Source organism: Mustela erminea, chromosome 20, assembly GCF_009829155.1.
Source record: "Mustela erminea isolate mMusErm1 chromosome 20, mMusErm1.Pri, whole genome shotgun sequence".
Taxonomy (NCBI): domain Eukaryota; kingdom Metazoa; phylum Chordata; class Mammalia; order Carnivora; family Mustelidae; genus Mustela; species Mustela erminea.
In genome coordinates, this window is record NC_045633.1 from 9,292,581 (window position 1) to 9,308,629 (window position 16,049).

Here is a 16,049-nt window from a genome sequence, read left to right on the forward strand (position 1 = left end):
TTTCACAGTTCCCGTGGGTCAGGAGTCCAGTATGGGTCAGGATCTCATCAGGCTCAAATCAAGGTGTTGGCCGTTCATGGCTGTGATCTCATCTGAGGGGTATGTCCTCTTCTAAGATCATTGGTTGTTGGCAGGATTCAGTTTCTTGTGGCTGTAGGTTTGAAGCTCCCATTTTCTTTTTGTTGGTGGGACTCTCAGCTCCAAGAGGGCACCCTCAGTCCTTGTCATGGACAGTTCACATGTGGTTATTTGCTACTTCAAGGCGAACAGGAGTCTCTTCTGCTTTAATGACTTTGACTTAAGGCTCACCTGATTAGGTCAGGCCCACTTACAGTGATCTTCCTAACTTAAAGTCAATTGATGACAAACTTCAATAATGTCTGGAAAATCCCTTGATGGCAATGCCTAGATTTGTGTTTGATTGAATATCTTGGAGATGTGTGCAGTGGGGAGTGGGAATCCTTGGAGCCATCTTAGATTTTCATCCACCATAACAGCTTGAGCTCTACCACTTTGCTTTCCTCTCAAGCAAGCATGTAAACTCGCTCTTCTTTCCCAAACACTTAGAGAAACACAAACATGGTGTGAAAACTATTTATTCAGACTTAGGATATACATATTTAGAGCTCTGTCTGATGACAAAAGCAATACACGCTATCATGAGGAAATTCCAAATAATATAGACGTCTTGTGTAAAGAGTGTAAGTCACATCCAATTCCATTATTACCCATAACCACTGTATTTCAACGTATTTATTAACATATGCATATAACACACAAATACATTTATTTATGTTAGATCTCCTAGACCATGTCAAATCATCCATCCACTCATAGCACAGTCCTCTTCTTCATAATCCCTATCAGTTTTATCCTTATTTGAAGTTTGTAAAAATTAATGACTGTGTTTAGTGAGGGAAATTGTCCAGGTCTGTTTATGCTCACCATCATATTCCCAAAGAATACTTGCTGAATGAATGAATGACCAAAATGAAGAATATAGCAAGTTACTTTTGATTTTTATCTATTCTTTTGTTCACACTTACTGAGAGCCTCCTATGTGCCAAGAACCATTCTAGGTGTTGAATCTTGGCCATCTTTCAAGATCACTACATATATGATATGCCACAATTATTTAACCAGTGTACTTCATGAGTGCTTAGGTTGTTTCCAATTTTTCATTATTACAAACAATGCTGCCAGGAGCATCACCATATATATATTATATATGGTGATATATATATTGATTGGAAAGGAGATATTATTATAGGGGTAATTCTTAGTTGTGGAATTGTTCTGTTAAAGGAAAAAATAATTTAAAATTTCGACCAAATTGGCAAATGTTCCTCCAAGAAGTTTATAACAATTTATACTCCAAATAGTAAGATTGTTTCTCCAGGGTATTACCAATCTTATATATATTTAAATGATATTTTGCTTTTATTTGCATTTGTTATTTATTAAGTTTCCTGAATTCTCTGCCTCGGTTTCCTCAATTTTGCCTGTACAACAGGCAAAGCCCTGAGTTGCTGTGAGGTTTAAATGAGAGGAAAAGCTTCTAGCACAGTGTCTGGCACATACAGCAGCTCAATAAATGTTGCCATTAGTATGATTTGAGCAAATGGTAGGTGATGAACCTAAAAAAAAAAAAGACAGGATCCAGATCATTAAGGGGCTGAGATCTTAAGCTAAAGAGTTTGTTTACCATGAAAGGTATGAAAATCATCGTAGGTCAAGGCATGATGTGGTCAGATTTGAATTTTAGAGGGGTTCCTATGGAAGAGGGTCTGGATAGAGGACTTCCGCAATTAAAAAGCTATAGCAGCAATCCAAACAGGGTGTAGTAAGGGCCTGATCTACAGCAGCAGCCATGAGAACTGGGGGTGGGGAGTTGGGGCTTACAAATGTTAAGCACGTAGAATCTATAGGGATTGGAGAATGTGGGGATCATGAAAAGCAAATGGGAAACATGTTAAGATGAATCTTAATGATTCACCTTATGATGAATCCAATGAGGATTTAATGGTGAAATCCAGTGAGGATTTCTGGACTGGGTAGCTGAGTGAATGATGGTGACACTCGAGAATGAAAGTTGCTGGGTGTCTAGAATAGTGTCTGGAGTCATTCCTAGCCTAGCACTTAAAACAGTTCCCAGCATGGGTAGATAGGTTGACAGAAGAGATGAGAATAGTTTCACTGGAACCATGAGGGAAGTAGGAGCTAGTCTGAGCTGGGTTGATAAAAGGAGTGACAGTGGTATGAACAAGGGCAGTGTGTTCTTTCCAGAAGCTTGGCTGAGAGAAGAAAAGGGATAAACAAGAGCTAGAAGATAATACGTGCTAAGGGAGAGGTTTTTCTCAAGATGACAGACCACAGGATGTTTGGAAGGAAAAGTCAGTAAAAAAGTTCTATGTAGGAGACGGGGTGACAGAGCAGGATCCTGGGATGCCAAGAGGGTACCAAAGCCCAGATGCCGGCTGAGCGGCTGGTAGCAGGGTACGTGTGCAGATGCAAATATGTTAATCGGTATAAGGAAGTTGAAGGATCCTCTCCCTGCCTCCAAATGCCTGACTCTTCTCAATGAATGTCTCCTACAATTACTAAGTGATACCATCCAACATCTGAAGGGGGTTAGAAACTTGGGGCTAGTAGATGCGGGAAACGGAAGAAGCCACTGAGGGATGTTGACTGACAGGCAGTGTGAGAGCCCCCTGGTGTCACTTTTCTCCAGCTGTACTCAGCTGCTGCTCTAAGGTGAAAGGATTGATTCAGAGCTGGTCCATCCTGGTATCTGGCAGGTGGGATGAAGGAACCTGATTTTACAACAGCTGTAAGGGTTGAGGTTGCAGAGTATTTGGAGTAATGAACCAATGGCAATAATGAGGATGCTGATGAGAGTAATAACAGCAATAGCAAAACAGGAGACTGTAAGCTCCCAATATTTTGACTCGGTCTTCGTTAAAACCATAGTTAAATATCATGTCACAAGCAAGAATAAGATTTAATTAGAAGACTTGGCAGGAAAGAACTTTATTGATACTGATACAAGTGCCCTTGAGGATACAAAGCTCAGAGGTAGTCATCACTGGAAAGTTGAGAGCGAAAATTAAAATTAAAGAAAAATTACAAAGTTGTCAAGTTATATAAACACACACATGTACACACACACACACACACACACACAGAGCATCAGCCAGGTAGAACAGTGTTAAGTCAGATATTTACCTATTCTATATTTCTTCTTCCTGAAATTGAGTTTCTCACAGGTCTATTTGCTGTGATGAGTTGTTTTTTAATTGGGATGTACTAATAGAACCTAACAGTTAACCTCAAACATAGGATTACCACAAAGCCTGCTTTTCATGTTTGTTGTGAGGCACGAAATTTACCCATTATATGCTTGTTATAGGCAACTCCATGTTAGAACGGTTAAGAAATTCATCTGGCTTAAAATAATCAAGATAGAGCCTTAGTATATAATTCACCATCTCTGACCCCATTAACTTCGTGATGTAACTCTATCACTTTGTGAGTAGCAGTTCACTTGCTTTTCAGAGAGCGTCAAACGTCTTTGTCTTTGCTTTTCCCTACAGGGCTATTTGACCAAAATAATCTTCTGACTTTAAAACACAAGGCACACCGTGTTTCATTGTTAACAACAATGAACATTTATTGAGCTCTTTCTAAATGCCTGACCCTGTGCTAATCACCTTCACAAATATTATCTTACCTGGTCCTCACATCAGCCCCGTGAGGTAGGTAAGCAGTTTCCCTTAGACAACACACCAGTAATAAACTCTGTTACAAAGAACTCTTTGGCTTGGAGAAGTCAAAACTCCTTCCACTATTCTGGGGAAAAGACATTCACGACTACCTTCAGACATGAGTGGTTTCTTTAAGGTAGAGTGATCAACTTGGGTCATGACACCAAGGGGTTAGGACCAAAGGGTAGAAATTACAGGAAGAACTTTGATTTTTCTAAATATAATGTGAAACTAGAAAAGGAATTCAAGCACTGGATGGGATGTGAAACAGACGGCCACTGAGAGTTCTCTATCAACTCGGAGTCCCCAATTCTCTTCCTCCTCTGTATTTTCCACTTCTTTCATATATTGGTGCATTCACTCTTTTTCCCCATTCAACAAACATTTCCTGGTTTGTCCGATATGGTATCCACTAGCCACAGTCGCTATTTACATTTGGTTAACTTAAGTAAAATAAAAAATTTGAGTCCCAAATGCACTACCCACATTTTAAGCGCTCAAAACTATATGTGCCTTGTAGCTTCCACATTTTTTTTTTTAGCTATAACTGACATTTAACATTAAATTAGTTTCAGGTGTACAACATCATCAATCAATAGGGCTACCATATTTGAAAGTTCTGGGAAATGCTGTTTCGGATAGCTGACATAGAATAATCACAAGAATGAAAAATCTTGAGTTTTTGACCTTGAGGAGCTTACAATCTAGAGGAGGAAAAAAACCCACCCAATATTATTTTTTAAGAGCTCACACTTATTGAATTCTTGCTGGAAATCGGGCAGTTTGCTAAGCACTTTCTGTGACTATTTAGGTGCAATGCTTTTAACACCATAAAACAGATGTCATTATTTTGCTCACTTTACAGAAAGGGCAGTAACTTGCTCAACGTATGTGAAAAGTACTGAAAGGCCTCATGACCAAGAGTAGTGTAGGGCCACGAAAGAAACTGAGCTGAACTTCATTTGGGGAGTTTAAGGAAGATCAGAAGTGGAGAGGGATTAAAACCCAAATCTGTAGAGACCATATTTACTCAACCTGTGGGCTACAGACTTAACTAATCAGAATTACCTAGGATGCACGTTAAGAGTGCAGATTCCCTGCACCTGATTATGGGATCTGTGGGCAGGAACTGGGATCCTACGCTTTAACCAAGCTCTCCATCTCTGTCCCACAGGTTCTTTCTTATTTATTAAGTGAGGTTGGAGAGCCACTATCCACATCACTGGGTCCTCTTTGTTCCGCTTTCCCCTGGCTTCCCTGGCTTTAATTTGAGTACGGATCAAGGTGGAAGCCAGCGGTGCGACATCTCGCACGAAAGTCTCGGAGCCTCAGTTTCCCCGTCCGTAAAATGGAGATCCTGGCGGGCCTGCCGCGCGGCTACCACGGGGGCCACGCACGTCAGGCGCCCAGAGAACGCGGCCCCCGCCTGGCGAGTCCCGCCCCTCTCTGCCGGCCCGGGCTGCCTACCCTCGCAGATCTGCTCCCACAGGTTCTTGCCCGGAGGCTCCACGCCCTGTCCTGGCGAAAAGGGTGGCTCGGGGGACACGGTGGACACGATGGGCACTGACGTCCGCACAGTGTCCGACGACTCTGTGGAGCCGGCGGGCTCCTCGCGCTGGGCGGTGCGACCACTCGCCGGACCCTGTGCCGCCATAGCCGCGGTTTCTACGGCAACCGCCCTCCAGGCTCGGCTACGACCCGGAAGGAGCCGGAACTCAAGGAGGCGGGCCAGCGACTGGAGATTAATTTCCGGGTCGCGGCCGAGCTGGCTTTCACGTGGAGGCGGGGAAGATTGGCGTGCGGGTGAGTGCTGAGGAGCGGCACTGGAGGGGCGGCGCGGGGTCTAGAGGTGGGGGTGTGGGGACTTGCGCGGAGAACTGAGGGAGAAGTGGGTGACCGGTACCCCAAATCCACACATAATCCCTCCCACTCCAGTCGCCCGTGTGCGCTCGCTCCGGCTTGGAATTTCTCCCGCCTTGAAGCGGGGCCGGGATCCCGCGTAATCCCTCCGTGTGTGTTTGTGCGGAAGCTGTGGCGCGGCGGAGCCCGTGAGGGACGGTTCTCGCCTCCTGGCTCCCTTGCTTCCTGCTCGTGAACCGGCGGCGGCCGTGGGGTGTGTGTTCCCCTGTGCAGAGCGCAGGCTGCGTTCGAGTCCTTTTTTGCCCCTTGCTGGCTGTAGGACCCAGGATAAGTAAATTCAAGTCTCGGAGCCTCGGCAAGTCTGAGATGGGGTCTTCACACCGGCCCTCGGGAGACGACCGCGAGGTTTTAAAAGGGCTTTTTGGAGAAAGTGTTTGCTTTTGTTGGAGACACACTGTAAGACTCTTTCCTCTTGGAGCGAATTTATCTGGGGTCGCAGGGTTGACGAGCAAGATCTTCAGGGCTGTAGAGGAAGGAAGCTGCAGGGATTAGGAAAGGGGATTCAATGACTCCAGTCCCCCTTTAAGTTCTTTGTTCTAATCAGATCACTTGACCACTCCTCCACCTGAGGCACTCTTGGCGCTCTCGGGGCGCTCGCGCGATCATATTCTCTCTCTCTTTCTCTGTCTCTCTCCACCCTCTCCAGGTTTGCACCTTCTTCCTTTGCAGGCCCCTTTCCCTCTGCCCTCCTGCTTCCCTGAGGTCTTAGGCTCATTCTTTTCGAGGCTTAATTACCATCCATATATTTATTTATGAGTGTTTTTTTAAAAAAAACTTCATGTCAGCCCAGTCACCCCCGAGCCTCGAACCCACATATCCACCTGTCCACCGAATATCTTCCTGTCCACTTGCATAGCTCAAGGCATCTGCAAACCAGCCTGTCTCCTGCAGCCCCTAACTGCCCGCCTTCAGTTCCTTTTTTAAAAGGGGTTAACACCACCATCCCGCAGTTGCCTTAGCTGGAAACCTCTGTTCTAGAAACTTTCCAGACAACTGGGAAGCTGAATTAGATGAACTTCCTTACCCTGACCTCACCACTAGCCTTGCTTTTATCACCGTATCTTCATTATCACACCTCTTCTCAGCCTACACCTGTTTCCTGATAGCAGGTGTTTTATCTAGTTCCTCTCTGTATCTCTGGCATTCATTCATTTACTGAGTATTTGTCGAACACCCGCTGTGTGTCAGGTGCAGAGCTAGGCTTTGGGAATACAGCACAAAAGTGACAGGACAAGAGTGAATAGAGAGGGTATGTCCTTGACTTCCCAGGTGCTCCTGGCCTGAGTTATAAATGAACTTGAGCTGTGGCTTAGTCCTGGCCTGGCTCTTCGAAGCTGCTAATGGTGTGGCATTAGCCACATGTGAGCCCAGTATGGCTCCCTGGGGTATCGAGGCTAAAGAGAGCTTCAGGGTGGAGAAACTCCCGACCTTTCCCTCCCACTGTCCAAACCTCCTGTGATTCCCTGGGTGTCTCCATGTCACCTAGTCCAGGGAACAGCAGGAGCTTGTGTGTGGTGACTGGAGAGAAGTGGCCCAGCTGGAAGATAAAATGTACTTGGAGCATCAGCCCCTTCCCACAGTTGCCTACATGACATTCGCCCCTCCCCCCCCAAAGCTGGGCTTTCTAGGTTGCTCTGTGTCATCTTCAATTGCTAAATATTGGTAATCTGAAAATTTAGAAATAGTGAAGCAGGCAGGGTGTGGCCCCCAACACCTCCCCAATCCCTGGCAGCATTTGATCTGGTTCAGTGCCTCTTTATGGATGGGGAAACTGAGGCCGAAAGAAACCAACGCTATGGAGCAAAGGGTGTCAGTCACCATTTGAACCTAGGTCTTGTCAGTCTTAGCTGGGCCTGCCTTCATCATATCTTGTTACCATTCTTTTTACTGGCCACACGGGAAGGTAGGTAGGAGGGAAAGTCACCCAGGGGACAGGTGGGGGGAATTAATTTCCAGACACAAAGGAAAAGAGTTGCTTAGATGAACCAAGGTAAGGGGTTAATTGTGCCATAGTTATTGCCTCTGGTGGGAATTAGCAAGTAGAGTTGACCTCAGGATTTCTGTCCCCTTCATTCAGTGAAAGGTAAGCCCCTGAGGAGAGCATTTGATCTCTGATTTGATTGCAGTTGTATCTTCAATGGCAGGCACAGGGTAGGCAGTGGGTAAATTTGTTTAATGGGTGACTAGGATCAGAGATTTAAGGAAGGCAGTGAGAAAGAGAATCCCTTTCCAGGGGTTATTGTATATTCTTGCCCTTTGAGAGGGAAGCGGTCTATTTCACCATCTCCCCCCCCCCCCATTTTCCAGATGGGAACATTAATGTTCAGGGAGGTTGCGTGACTGGGGTTTAAGTTAATGAGGGAGCAGTTTGAATTTGAACTTGGGGCTGTCTGAATTTAAATTCCATTCTACTTCTTTCATCACATTTTCCTTTGTCGCAAGGAATGACTTCCATTTTCCCATCTAACATTTCAGGTTAGCCACTCAGAATTGTGAATTGTACATGGGGTGGTTTGGTATGGAGATAACTTGTACCATTTCTCTTTTCAGGAATGATCACGAAAACCCACAAAGGAGACCCGGGCCTTGGGGTCCCAGAGAAAAAGAAGAAAAAAAAGAAGGTAGTCAAAGAACCAGAGACTCAGTACTCAGTTTTAAACAGTGATAATTACTTCACTGAGATCTGTCCCACAAGAGCAACATTCCCCTCGAAGAGTGTGGAGGTAGGGCAGGCATCTGAGATGCCTCTGGTGAAGAAAAAGAAGAAAAAGAAGGGCCTTAGTACCCTCTGCCAGGAGCACCTAGAACCCGAGACCGTGTTACGTGCTGGACGGACAGAGAAGTTGGCCACCCCCAGGAAGCAGGTTCTTGGTTCATCTGAGTTCCAAGGTGGGGAGAAGAAAAAAAAGAGGAAGTCCTTAAAACCTCTGGCCATGCCTTCTAGCTCAAGAGGGAGGACCTCCCCAGACACTAGACAGGTTGAGGAGGTGACCAGAGTTGGCAAGAAGCCCAAAAAACACAAGAAGGAGAAGAAGGCCCGGGAGGCTGCAGCTGCCTCGGCCAAGGACCCTTGTTTCCGTGAGTTTGGGGATACTCTGTACACTTGCTCAGTGGGGAAGGATGGTGCGGAGCAGACAGGCTCAGGGCAGAAACGGAAACAGGGCAGCCCCAGGGAATGCAACGTGAAGATGAAGAAGAAAAAGAAAATCCACCTTAAGGGAGATACCTCTGTAGAAGAGCACCTTGAGTGTTCCAGGTCTGTGGAGAGCAGCCCTAGGAAAGGAACTAAGAAGCCAGTCAAACTTGAGGCTCCAGAATACATCCCAATAGGACAAAACCCCAAGTCCCCCGCAAAGAAGAAAATGAAGTCCAAGAAAAAGGTAGAGCAGCCAGGTATGGAGGAGCCAGCTCTGAAGAGGAGTAAAAAGAAGAAGGTGAAAGAGAGCAAAGTAGCGGAAGAACCTTGGGAAGAGGTAGGCATTTCTTCAGAGTTAGATTCTGCTTTGGGAGAATAAGGGTGGAAATTGGGGTGGGGGGAACGAGAGAGAGCAAGAGAAATAAATGTGTTTGTGTGAGTGTGTGTGTGTGTGTGTGTGTGTGTGTGTGAGAGACATCGGTAGCCACCAGAACCCTGATAAAACTGACTTCAGCCAGAAAAGAGATCTGTTGAGACATGTAACTGAAAAGGTTAAAAGCTATTTAATTTCAGATATGGCTGGATCTAGGGGCTCATGGAATATCCTCAGTATTAAGGATTTCCCTTGTTATTGAAACTCTAACCAGGTTCTCACTATCTCTACTCAAGATCTGAATAAATTGGAATAAATTTTTTAGCTGAATCTCTCCCTTTCTGAACTGTTGCCTCTCGCTGTCCAAAACTCAGGAACCAAATAGTTTGAGTTAACATGGTCTGTAGCTATCCGAGCTTATTTTCTATGCTCCGTGTACATAATTTAGTGATCAAGTAGATTTGGATCGCAGGAGGTGCCAGTGTGCCTTTCCCCAGCTCTTCATATTTTTTTTTTCTTCGTTGGTTTTGGTCCCTCCCACCCCACAGCAAGATGGTCTTAGTAGCTCCAGGATTTCATCCTAGTAGTTAGGTTACCCCCAAAGGGAGAGAGCGCCCCTCCGAGAAACAATTACAGAAGTCTCAGGGCTGCTCTCACACGCATCGATTAGATCACATAAGCTGGAAGCCCTGACCTTAAGCCAGGGGGAGGGACCTAGGGAATCCATCCCATCTGAACCCCACTGTCTGCGGTCAGGGGGAGAAGACAGTTTTTAAGAGGAAAACCCGGTCCTGATTGCCAGGAGGAAGGGAAGAGTTGATGGTCTGATGAAGACAACAGAGATCCACTGTCTCCATCCTGACAAGCTTCCTTGAGTGTAGGAAGGAATGGAGGAGATGAGCCTGAGCTCTTGGACTCCAGGGGCCGTGTCTGTACCAGGGCCACACCTCCATTCCTCTCTTTGGGTTATGTGTATGCATGTGCGGAGGTAATGAGGTGGTACGTGTCCTACTCCAAGCGGATGTCTGGCCTGTTGAGGTAGCGATGGCTGAAATTTCTTGAACACCTAATCATGTGCCTGGCACTAAGCTAATGCTGCCCAGGTATTAACCCGTTTAATCCTCACATCAGTCTGGTGAAATCACTGCTGTGGTCATCCTCATTTAACAGACAAGGAAACAGATTCAGAGGAGTTAAATACCTTGTTCAAGATCACCCACCTGGTACAGTGTGGGGCTGGGCTTTAAACCCAATCTGGCTTCTGAACTTGAGGTTTCATCCTTTCTCAGAAGCTGCCTTGTAACTTCTCATAGATTCCAGTATCATTAGAGCCCAAGAAGTGACTGTCTTATATTGGAACAAGCTGGATTCTCTTCTCAGTTCTATACCAGCTAGCTACGTGAGCTCAGACCACCCACTGCCCTGTGGTCCTCAAGTAAGAATGATGGCTACTATGTACTGAGCACTTAACTAAAGTTTGACTCTGGCGTTGGAGGGGCTCAGTTAATACTGACTGATGGATGACCCCCCTGGGGCAAGGTCATCAGGAAGGTGTCTGTGTGGCTTGAGCTCTGCTTGGCCTGAGAGAGTTGAGGAGGCTGGCAGGGGTGGCCTCCATATCAAAGCCTAGAAGAGGTAGTTCTGGTTTCTGGATTTTTCCCAATTTTGCCCTAGTCCACTAGATTTGGTTTTAGTGGTCTCTTCAGAAGTTGTTGGGGCCAAGAAGAACCCCAGAGGTGGGAGCCTAACCCCTATCAGAATCTAGGACCCCTTCTCTCTGGAGTCTAGTGAAAGGTCACTCCCCTCTGTTTCACATCTCCTGCGATGGGGGCTCTGCTGCCAAGGACAAGCCCACCGGGTCAGGAAATACACATATCTTCAAGGTCTGGATGGGGGATGTGCGTGAACAAAGCCTTTGAGGGATCATCACACGTGATGCTGGGTGCCAGGCAGAGCACACCTAAAGTAAGGATGTCGGAAACGTGGCACTTGTCATTACCAAAGGACCAGGGAAAGTGGCTGGCCCAAGGTTTCACTGTCAGAGGGTTCCATGGGGGCTGAGGCCAGTGAGAGAGTGTGGCACATGTAAGCATGCCCAGGGCAGGCCCAGTGAGGATGCCATATGGGAGCAGAGACCTGTAAGCAGCGTCTGTTGTCAGTTGTGCAGCGGGAACAGCGAGTGCAGGGGGTCTGGAAAGAACAAAGTGTAGCGGGAGCTGGGAGTTAGGGGACCAAGTGCTAGAGACCAGAGAGGCCACAGGAGCCTTGTGTAAACAGGATGAGAACCTCTGGAGGGTTTTGGGGAGTGAAGTGCTGTGATCCAATTGAGTTATTAAATTTCTATTTTATTTAAGATTTTTATTTTTCAAAGATTGATTTATTTGAGAGAGTGCTCACGTGCAGAAGCGGGAGAGGGAGACAGAATCTCAAGCATACTGCGCACCAAGTGCAGAGCCCGATATGGGGCCCAATCTCAGGACCCTGAGATCAGGACCTGAGCTGAAACCAAGAGTCAGATGCTTAATCTACTGTGCCACCCAGGTTCCCCTTAAATTTTTACTTTCTTAATTGAGCTATAGTTGACATATAACATGGTATAAGTTTAAGGTGAATATTTAACATGTTTCACTTGAGGGTTTTAAAATTTTTTTTTAAAAGTATTTGTTACAGAGCACATAGCACGCGTGCATACCCACAAGTGGGTAAAGGAGGGGAGAGGAGCAGAGGGAGAAGGACAAGCAGACTCTGCTGAGTGTGGAGCCCAATGTACGGCTTGATCCCACAACCCTAAGATCATGACCTGAGCCAAAATCAGGAGTCGGACACTTAAACCGACTGAGCCACCCAGACTCCCCAAGATTTTATTTTTAAGTACTCTCTATACCCAGTGTGTGGCTCAAACCTACAACCCCAAGATCAAGAGTCTCATGCTCTACTAACTGAGACAGCCAGGTGCCCCTCCAGTTGAGGTTTTAAAGCTCACCTGAGCTGCTGTGCATAATGCAGCAAGGTTGGGGGGTGAGAAAGCAGGTGTTAAAGGCTTGTGCTTGTCCAGGCAGGAGAGAAGGCAGTGACTGGGAGTGGGGTAGGAGGGGGAGCAGTGTGGAGGAGAGAACTGGGTTTGGGTCTCTCTCCCCACACCCCCCAATCAGGGCCCCACCTGTCCCTTGCTAGCTGGCTCCCATCCCCCCCCAACCAGCAGGACCCTTGGCCTCTCCCCTCTTACTGGTTTGGTGCCATGGGAGATAAGATGATGTCCGTGTGGCAGGAAAGGTGCACCAAGCCTAAGTCAGAAGACCGGCGTTAGTGTCAGCCCTGTCCCTGAGCTGTGGTGGGGGCAGGGGGTGACTTCCTGATGGTCGCTTCACCTCTCTAAGCCTTAGTTTCTTCAGACGTCAGATAGGTCAGTGCCGTTGTTTTGAGGGGCGAATCAGTGAGAATAGTTCCACGATTCCACAAGAGGATGTCAGAAGTTCTGTAAGTGGCAGGGGTTAAGGAGGTACTGCGGTCTTGGATCTTTTCTGGACTCTGATGATCTCACCCTGCTGAGCTGCTGGGGCAGAGGCCTTTGTATGCCTGACTCTTACTCCATTTGCCCTTTTGTGCAGGAGCCTGACCCAGACTTAGAGGTGGTGTTGGAAAAGAAAGGCAACATGGATGAGGCGCACATAGACCAGGTATGCCCCAGGTCCTCACCCCTCTTCCGTGTGTCTTGCCACCCGCCAGTCACACTTTTGTCTCCTCCAAGGCAACAAGATTCTGGTCTGAGAGGTGTCAGGGACCCCAGAAGCCACCAGCCAGCCTCTGGCACACTTCTGGTGGCAGGGAACTTGTGGCCTCCCCCACTTCATGATGGGAGACCACTTCACTACCACAGCTTTGACTCAGGGGCCAACGTGTCATTCAGAATCCCAGGCTGAGGCTCTCCTGCTTGTAATTGCTGCAGGGGGAGACAGAGTGTGACCCCAGGAACTGTAGCCAGGGCAGGGAGCATGTGCTCAACCAGGCCCGTGCTTTCCCATCTCCTGGCCTCGATTCAGGAGTGTTGAGAGAAGTTATTCTACTGTGGATCTTCTTCTGCCGTACCCAGATCTGTAGGTAGATGCAGCCTGTACTGGAGCATGACTTTCTGGAATTGGGGTATTTGTATGGTCCTGGACCAAATGACACCTGGCCGGGCAGGGTGGTAACAGCCTAGGCTTGGCTTTGTACCATTACTAATGACGTGAACTTGGGCAGTCACTGAGCTCATTGATCCTCCTATAGGTGGCTGCAAAGACCGAATGAGGTCATATTTGTGAGGCACTTAGCAGCTTAATAAGTGGCAGCTATTACCCTGACCACGTCCTCTTGCTTTGTCAGCAAGTAATTGCTGGAGAGAAGCAACAGGGTGTGATGCAGAGATGACCCCTGGTCCATGGCCCTTGTACTCCAGGAGAAAAGGAAACCAGAGAGTGCTAGCAGATGAGCGGAATATGAGGAGGCTTGTAAGATGTCACAGAAGTTCCAAATCAAATGCCTCTGAGGCCCTGGGGAACTCTCCCTGGAGGTGATACATTGAAGTGGGGCCATGAGATGATGCTGACAGCCCAGGAGCGGGCCTAGCACGAAGCACAAGCCCCTCAGAGTGGGAGCTCCCCGGCCTTCTGCAGGTCGAAGGCACACTGCTCCCCAGGGTCAGGGCCGAAGGTAATGAGCTGGGCAGCCTCACAGAGAGGACAAAGGTGGGGCCCTGACCTGACTGGGACCTTCCATCAGTTCCTTTCCCAGGTGCCCTCAGCCAGTCAGGAAGCAAAGTCTGGAATTCTGAGAGTGTACTTCCTATGGGCAAGGCCCCGCCAACAACCCTTTATTTCTTTTTTGTGCCTGCTGAGTACTTTGATTACTTGACAATTTTTAAGAAGACTTGTAACCATTTCCTGGGTGCTGCATTACCTCAGTGTAAGTGAAGCTTTCTGTTTTACCTCTCCTGTTTTCCCCATAAGTGCTAAAAGTTTACTGTTAAAAAAATTGCAACCTGAAAAGAAAGGCACCCTGAAATCCTACCACCTAATAATGATCATTGTTAGCTCTTTGTTATAGTCTTCCAGATTTTTCCTTTGTAACTATATATGTGTAATTTTAAAGCACTGTGCAATGCTGCTATGTATACTGTTCTTTTAACTTTTATCATTTAACTGGCAAATTACTTTTCATTTTGGTATATGCACATCTGTATCATTCCACATGTGGAGCATGGTTCCACTACAGGAATATATCATAATTTTCTCTTTTACAGTTGTCACTTTGCTTTATGTAGTTTTAAACTTACGTAAATGGTCAGCTTGGCTCTATAAACAGTCACTTTGATTCAAAGCCTGTGGCAGATTAGAAGGGAGGAGGGGGATGCCCAGGTGGCTCAGTTGGTTGAGCGTCCCAACTCGATTTCAGCTCAAGTCATGATCTCAGTGCTGAGATTGCAGCTCATGTTGGGCTCTACACTGGGTGTGGAGGCTGCTTGAGATTCTCTCCCTCTCCCACCTCCACTACTCCACCCCTGTCCCCCCAACTCGTGCATGCTCACTTGCTCTCACGCTCTCTATCCAAAAAATTTGGGGGGAGGGAGATAGGCCACAAATTAGGGCAGCTGAAGTTACACCTAAACCCTTAAAAGGGAGGACAAGGCCCTAGAAGCTTTTTTTTTTTTTTTTTTTATAATTGAGGTGTAGTTGACTTACAATGTTACATTAGTTTCAGGTGTACCGCCTATTGATTCAGTAGTTACATATTTTATGAAATCCTTAGCACAAAAAGCATAGTTACCATCTGTCACTGTACAAAGCTATTATAATATTACTATGTTCCCTGTGCTGTATTTTACATGCCTGTGATTGATTTGTAACTGGAAGTTTGTACTTCTCAATCTCCTTCACCTGTTGAGCCCATCTGCCTATAACCCTCCATCTGGCAACCACTAGTTTTCTGTTTTTAGGAGTCATTATGTTTGGTTTTTTTTGTTATTTCAGTTAGCATAATACACTGTAGGCCCATCCATATTGTTGCAAATGACAAGGTTTCATTCTTTTTCAGGACTGAGTAATATTCCACAGTGTTGGGGGTGCTGTGTGTGTGTGTGTTATGTAATATGTATACACATACCACATCTTTTTGCATTCATCTATCAGTGAACTCTTAGGATGCTTTCATATCTTGGGTTGTTATAAATAATGGTGGGATAAACATAGGGGTGCATATATCTTTTCAAATTAGTGTTTTCTGGGTACCTGGGTGGCTCAGTCATTAAGCATCTGCTTTCAGCTCAGGTCATGATCCCAGGGTCCTGGGATCGAGCCCCACATCAGGTTCCTTGCTCTGCTGGGAGCCTGCTTCTGCCAGTCCCACTCCCCCTGCTTGGGTTTCTTCTCTCTTGCTCTCTCTCTCACAAATAAATAAAATCTTTAAAAAAACCAGTGTTTTCTTTTTCTTTGGGTAAACACCTGAAGTAGAATTACTGGCTTATATAGTATTTCTATATTTAAAATTTTGAGGGGGGCGCCTGGGTGGCTCAGTGGGTTGAACCTCTGCCTTCTGCTCAGGTCATGATCTTAGGGTCCTGGGATCAAGCCCCACATCGGGCTCTCTCCTTGGTGGCGGGCCTGCTTCCCCGCCCTCCTGCCTGCCTCTCTGTCCACTTGTGATCTCTCTGTGTCTAATAAATAAGTAAAATCTTAAAAATGTTTAAAATTTTTGAGGAAATTCCATGCTGTTCTTTATAGTGGTTGCGCCAATTTACAGTCACTAGCAGTGTACAGGAGTTGCCTTTCCTTGGCATCCTTGCCAACACTTGTTATTTCCTGTCTTTTTAATACTGTCCAGT

At 46.5% G+C, this 16,049-nt stretch overlaps 2 protein-coding genes across 11 annotated transcripts in view; one reads left to right on the forward strand and one right to left on the reverse strand.

The window, feature by feature from the left end:
- IQCK (IQ motif containing K) overlaps positions 1-5,481 on the reverse strand; it is a 118,943-nt gene extending 113,462 nt beyond the window's left edge. For 4 of the 5 annotated variants that reach the window (XR_004281863.1, XR_004281864.1, XM_032328024.1 and 1 more), the window contains exon 1: positions 5,232-5,480. Coding sequence is in view for 3 of the 5 variants with exons in the window: in XM_032328024.1 (XP_032183915.1) it covers positions 5,232-5,418 (187 nt within the window). In the remaining 2 variants the exon portion in view is untranslated. Of the gene's footprint in view, positions 1-5,231 lie in introns of all 5 variants that reach the window. The other variant, XM_032328026.1, reaches the window with a different exon arrangement.
- The window catches only part of KNOP1 (lysine rich nucleolar protein 1), a 42,959-nt gene continuing 32,374 nt past the window's right edge, over positions 5,465-16,049 (forward strand). For 4 of the 6 annotated variants that reach the window (XR_004281862.1, XM_032328017.1, XM_032328018.1 and 1 more), the window contains exons 1-3: positions 5,465-5,567; positions 8,235-9,157; positions 12,802-12,870. Coding sequence is in view for 5 of the 6 variants with exons in the window: in XM_032328017.1 (XP_032183908.1) it covers positions 8,237-9,157; positions 12,802-12,870 (990 nt within the window). In the remaining variant the exon portion in view is untranslated. The remainder of the gene's footprint in view (positions 5,568-8,234; positions 9,158-12,801; positions 12,871-16,049) is intronic. The other 2 variants (XM_032328019.1, XM_032328021.1) reach the window with 1 other exon arrangement.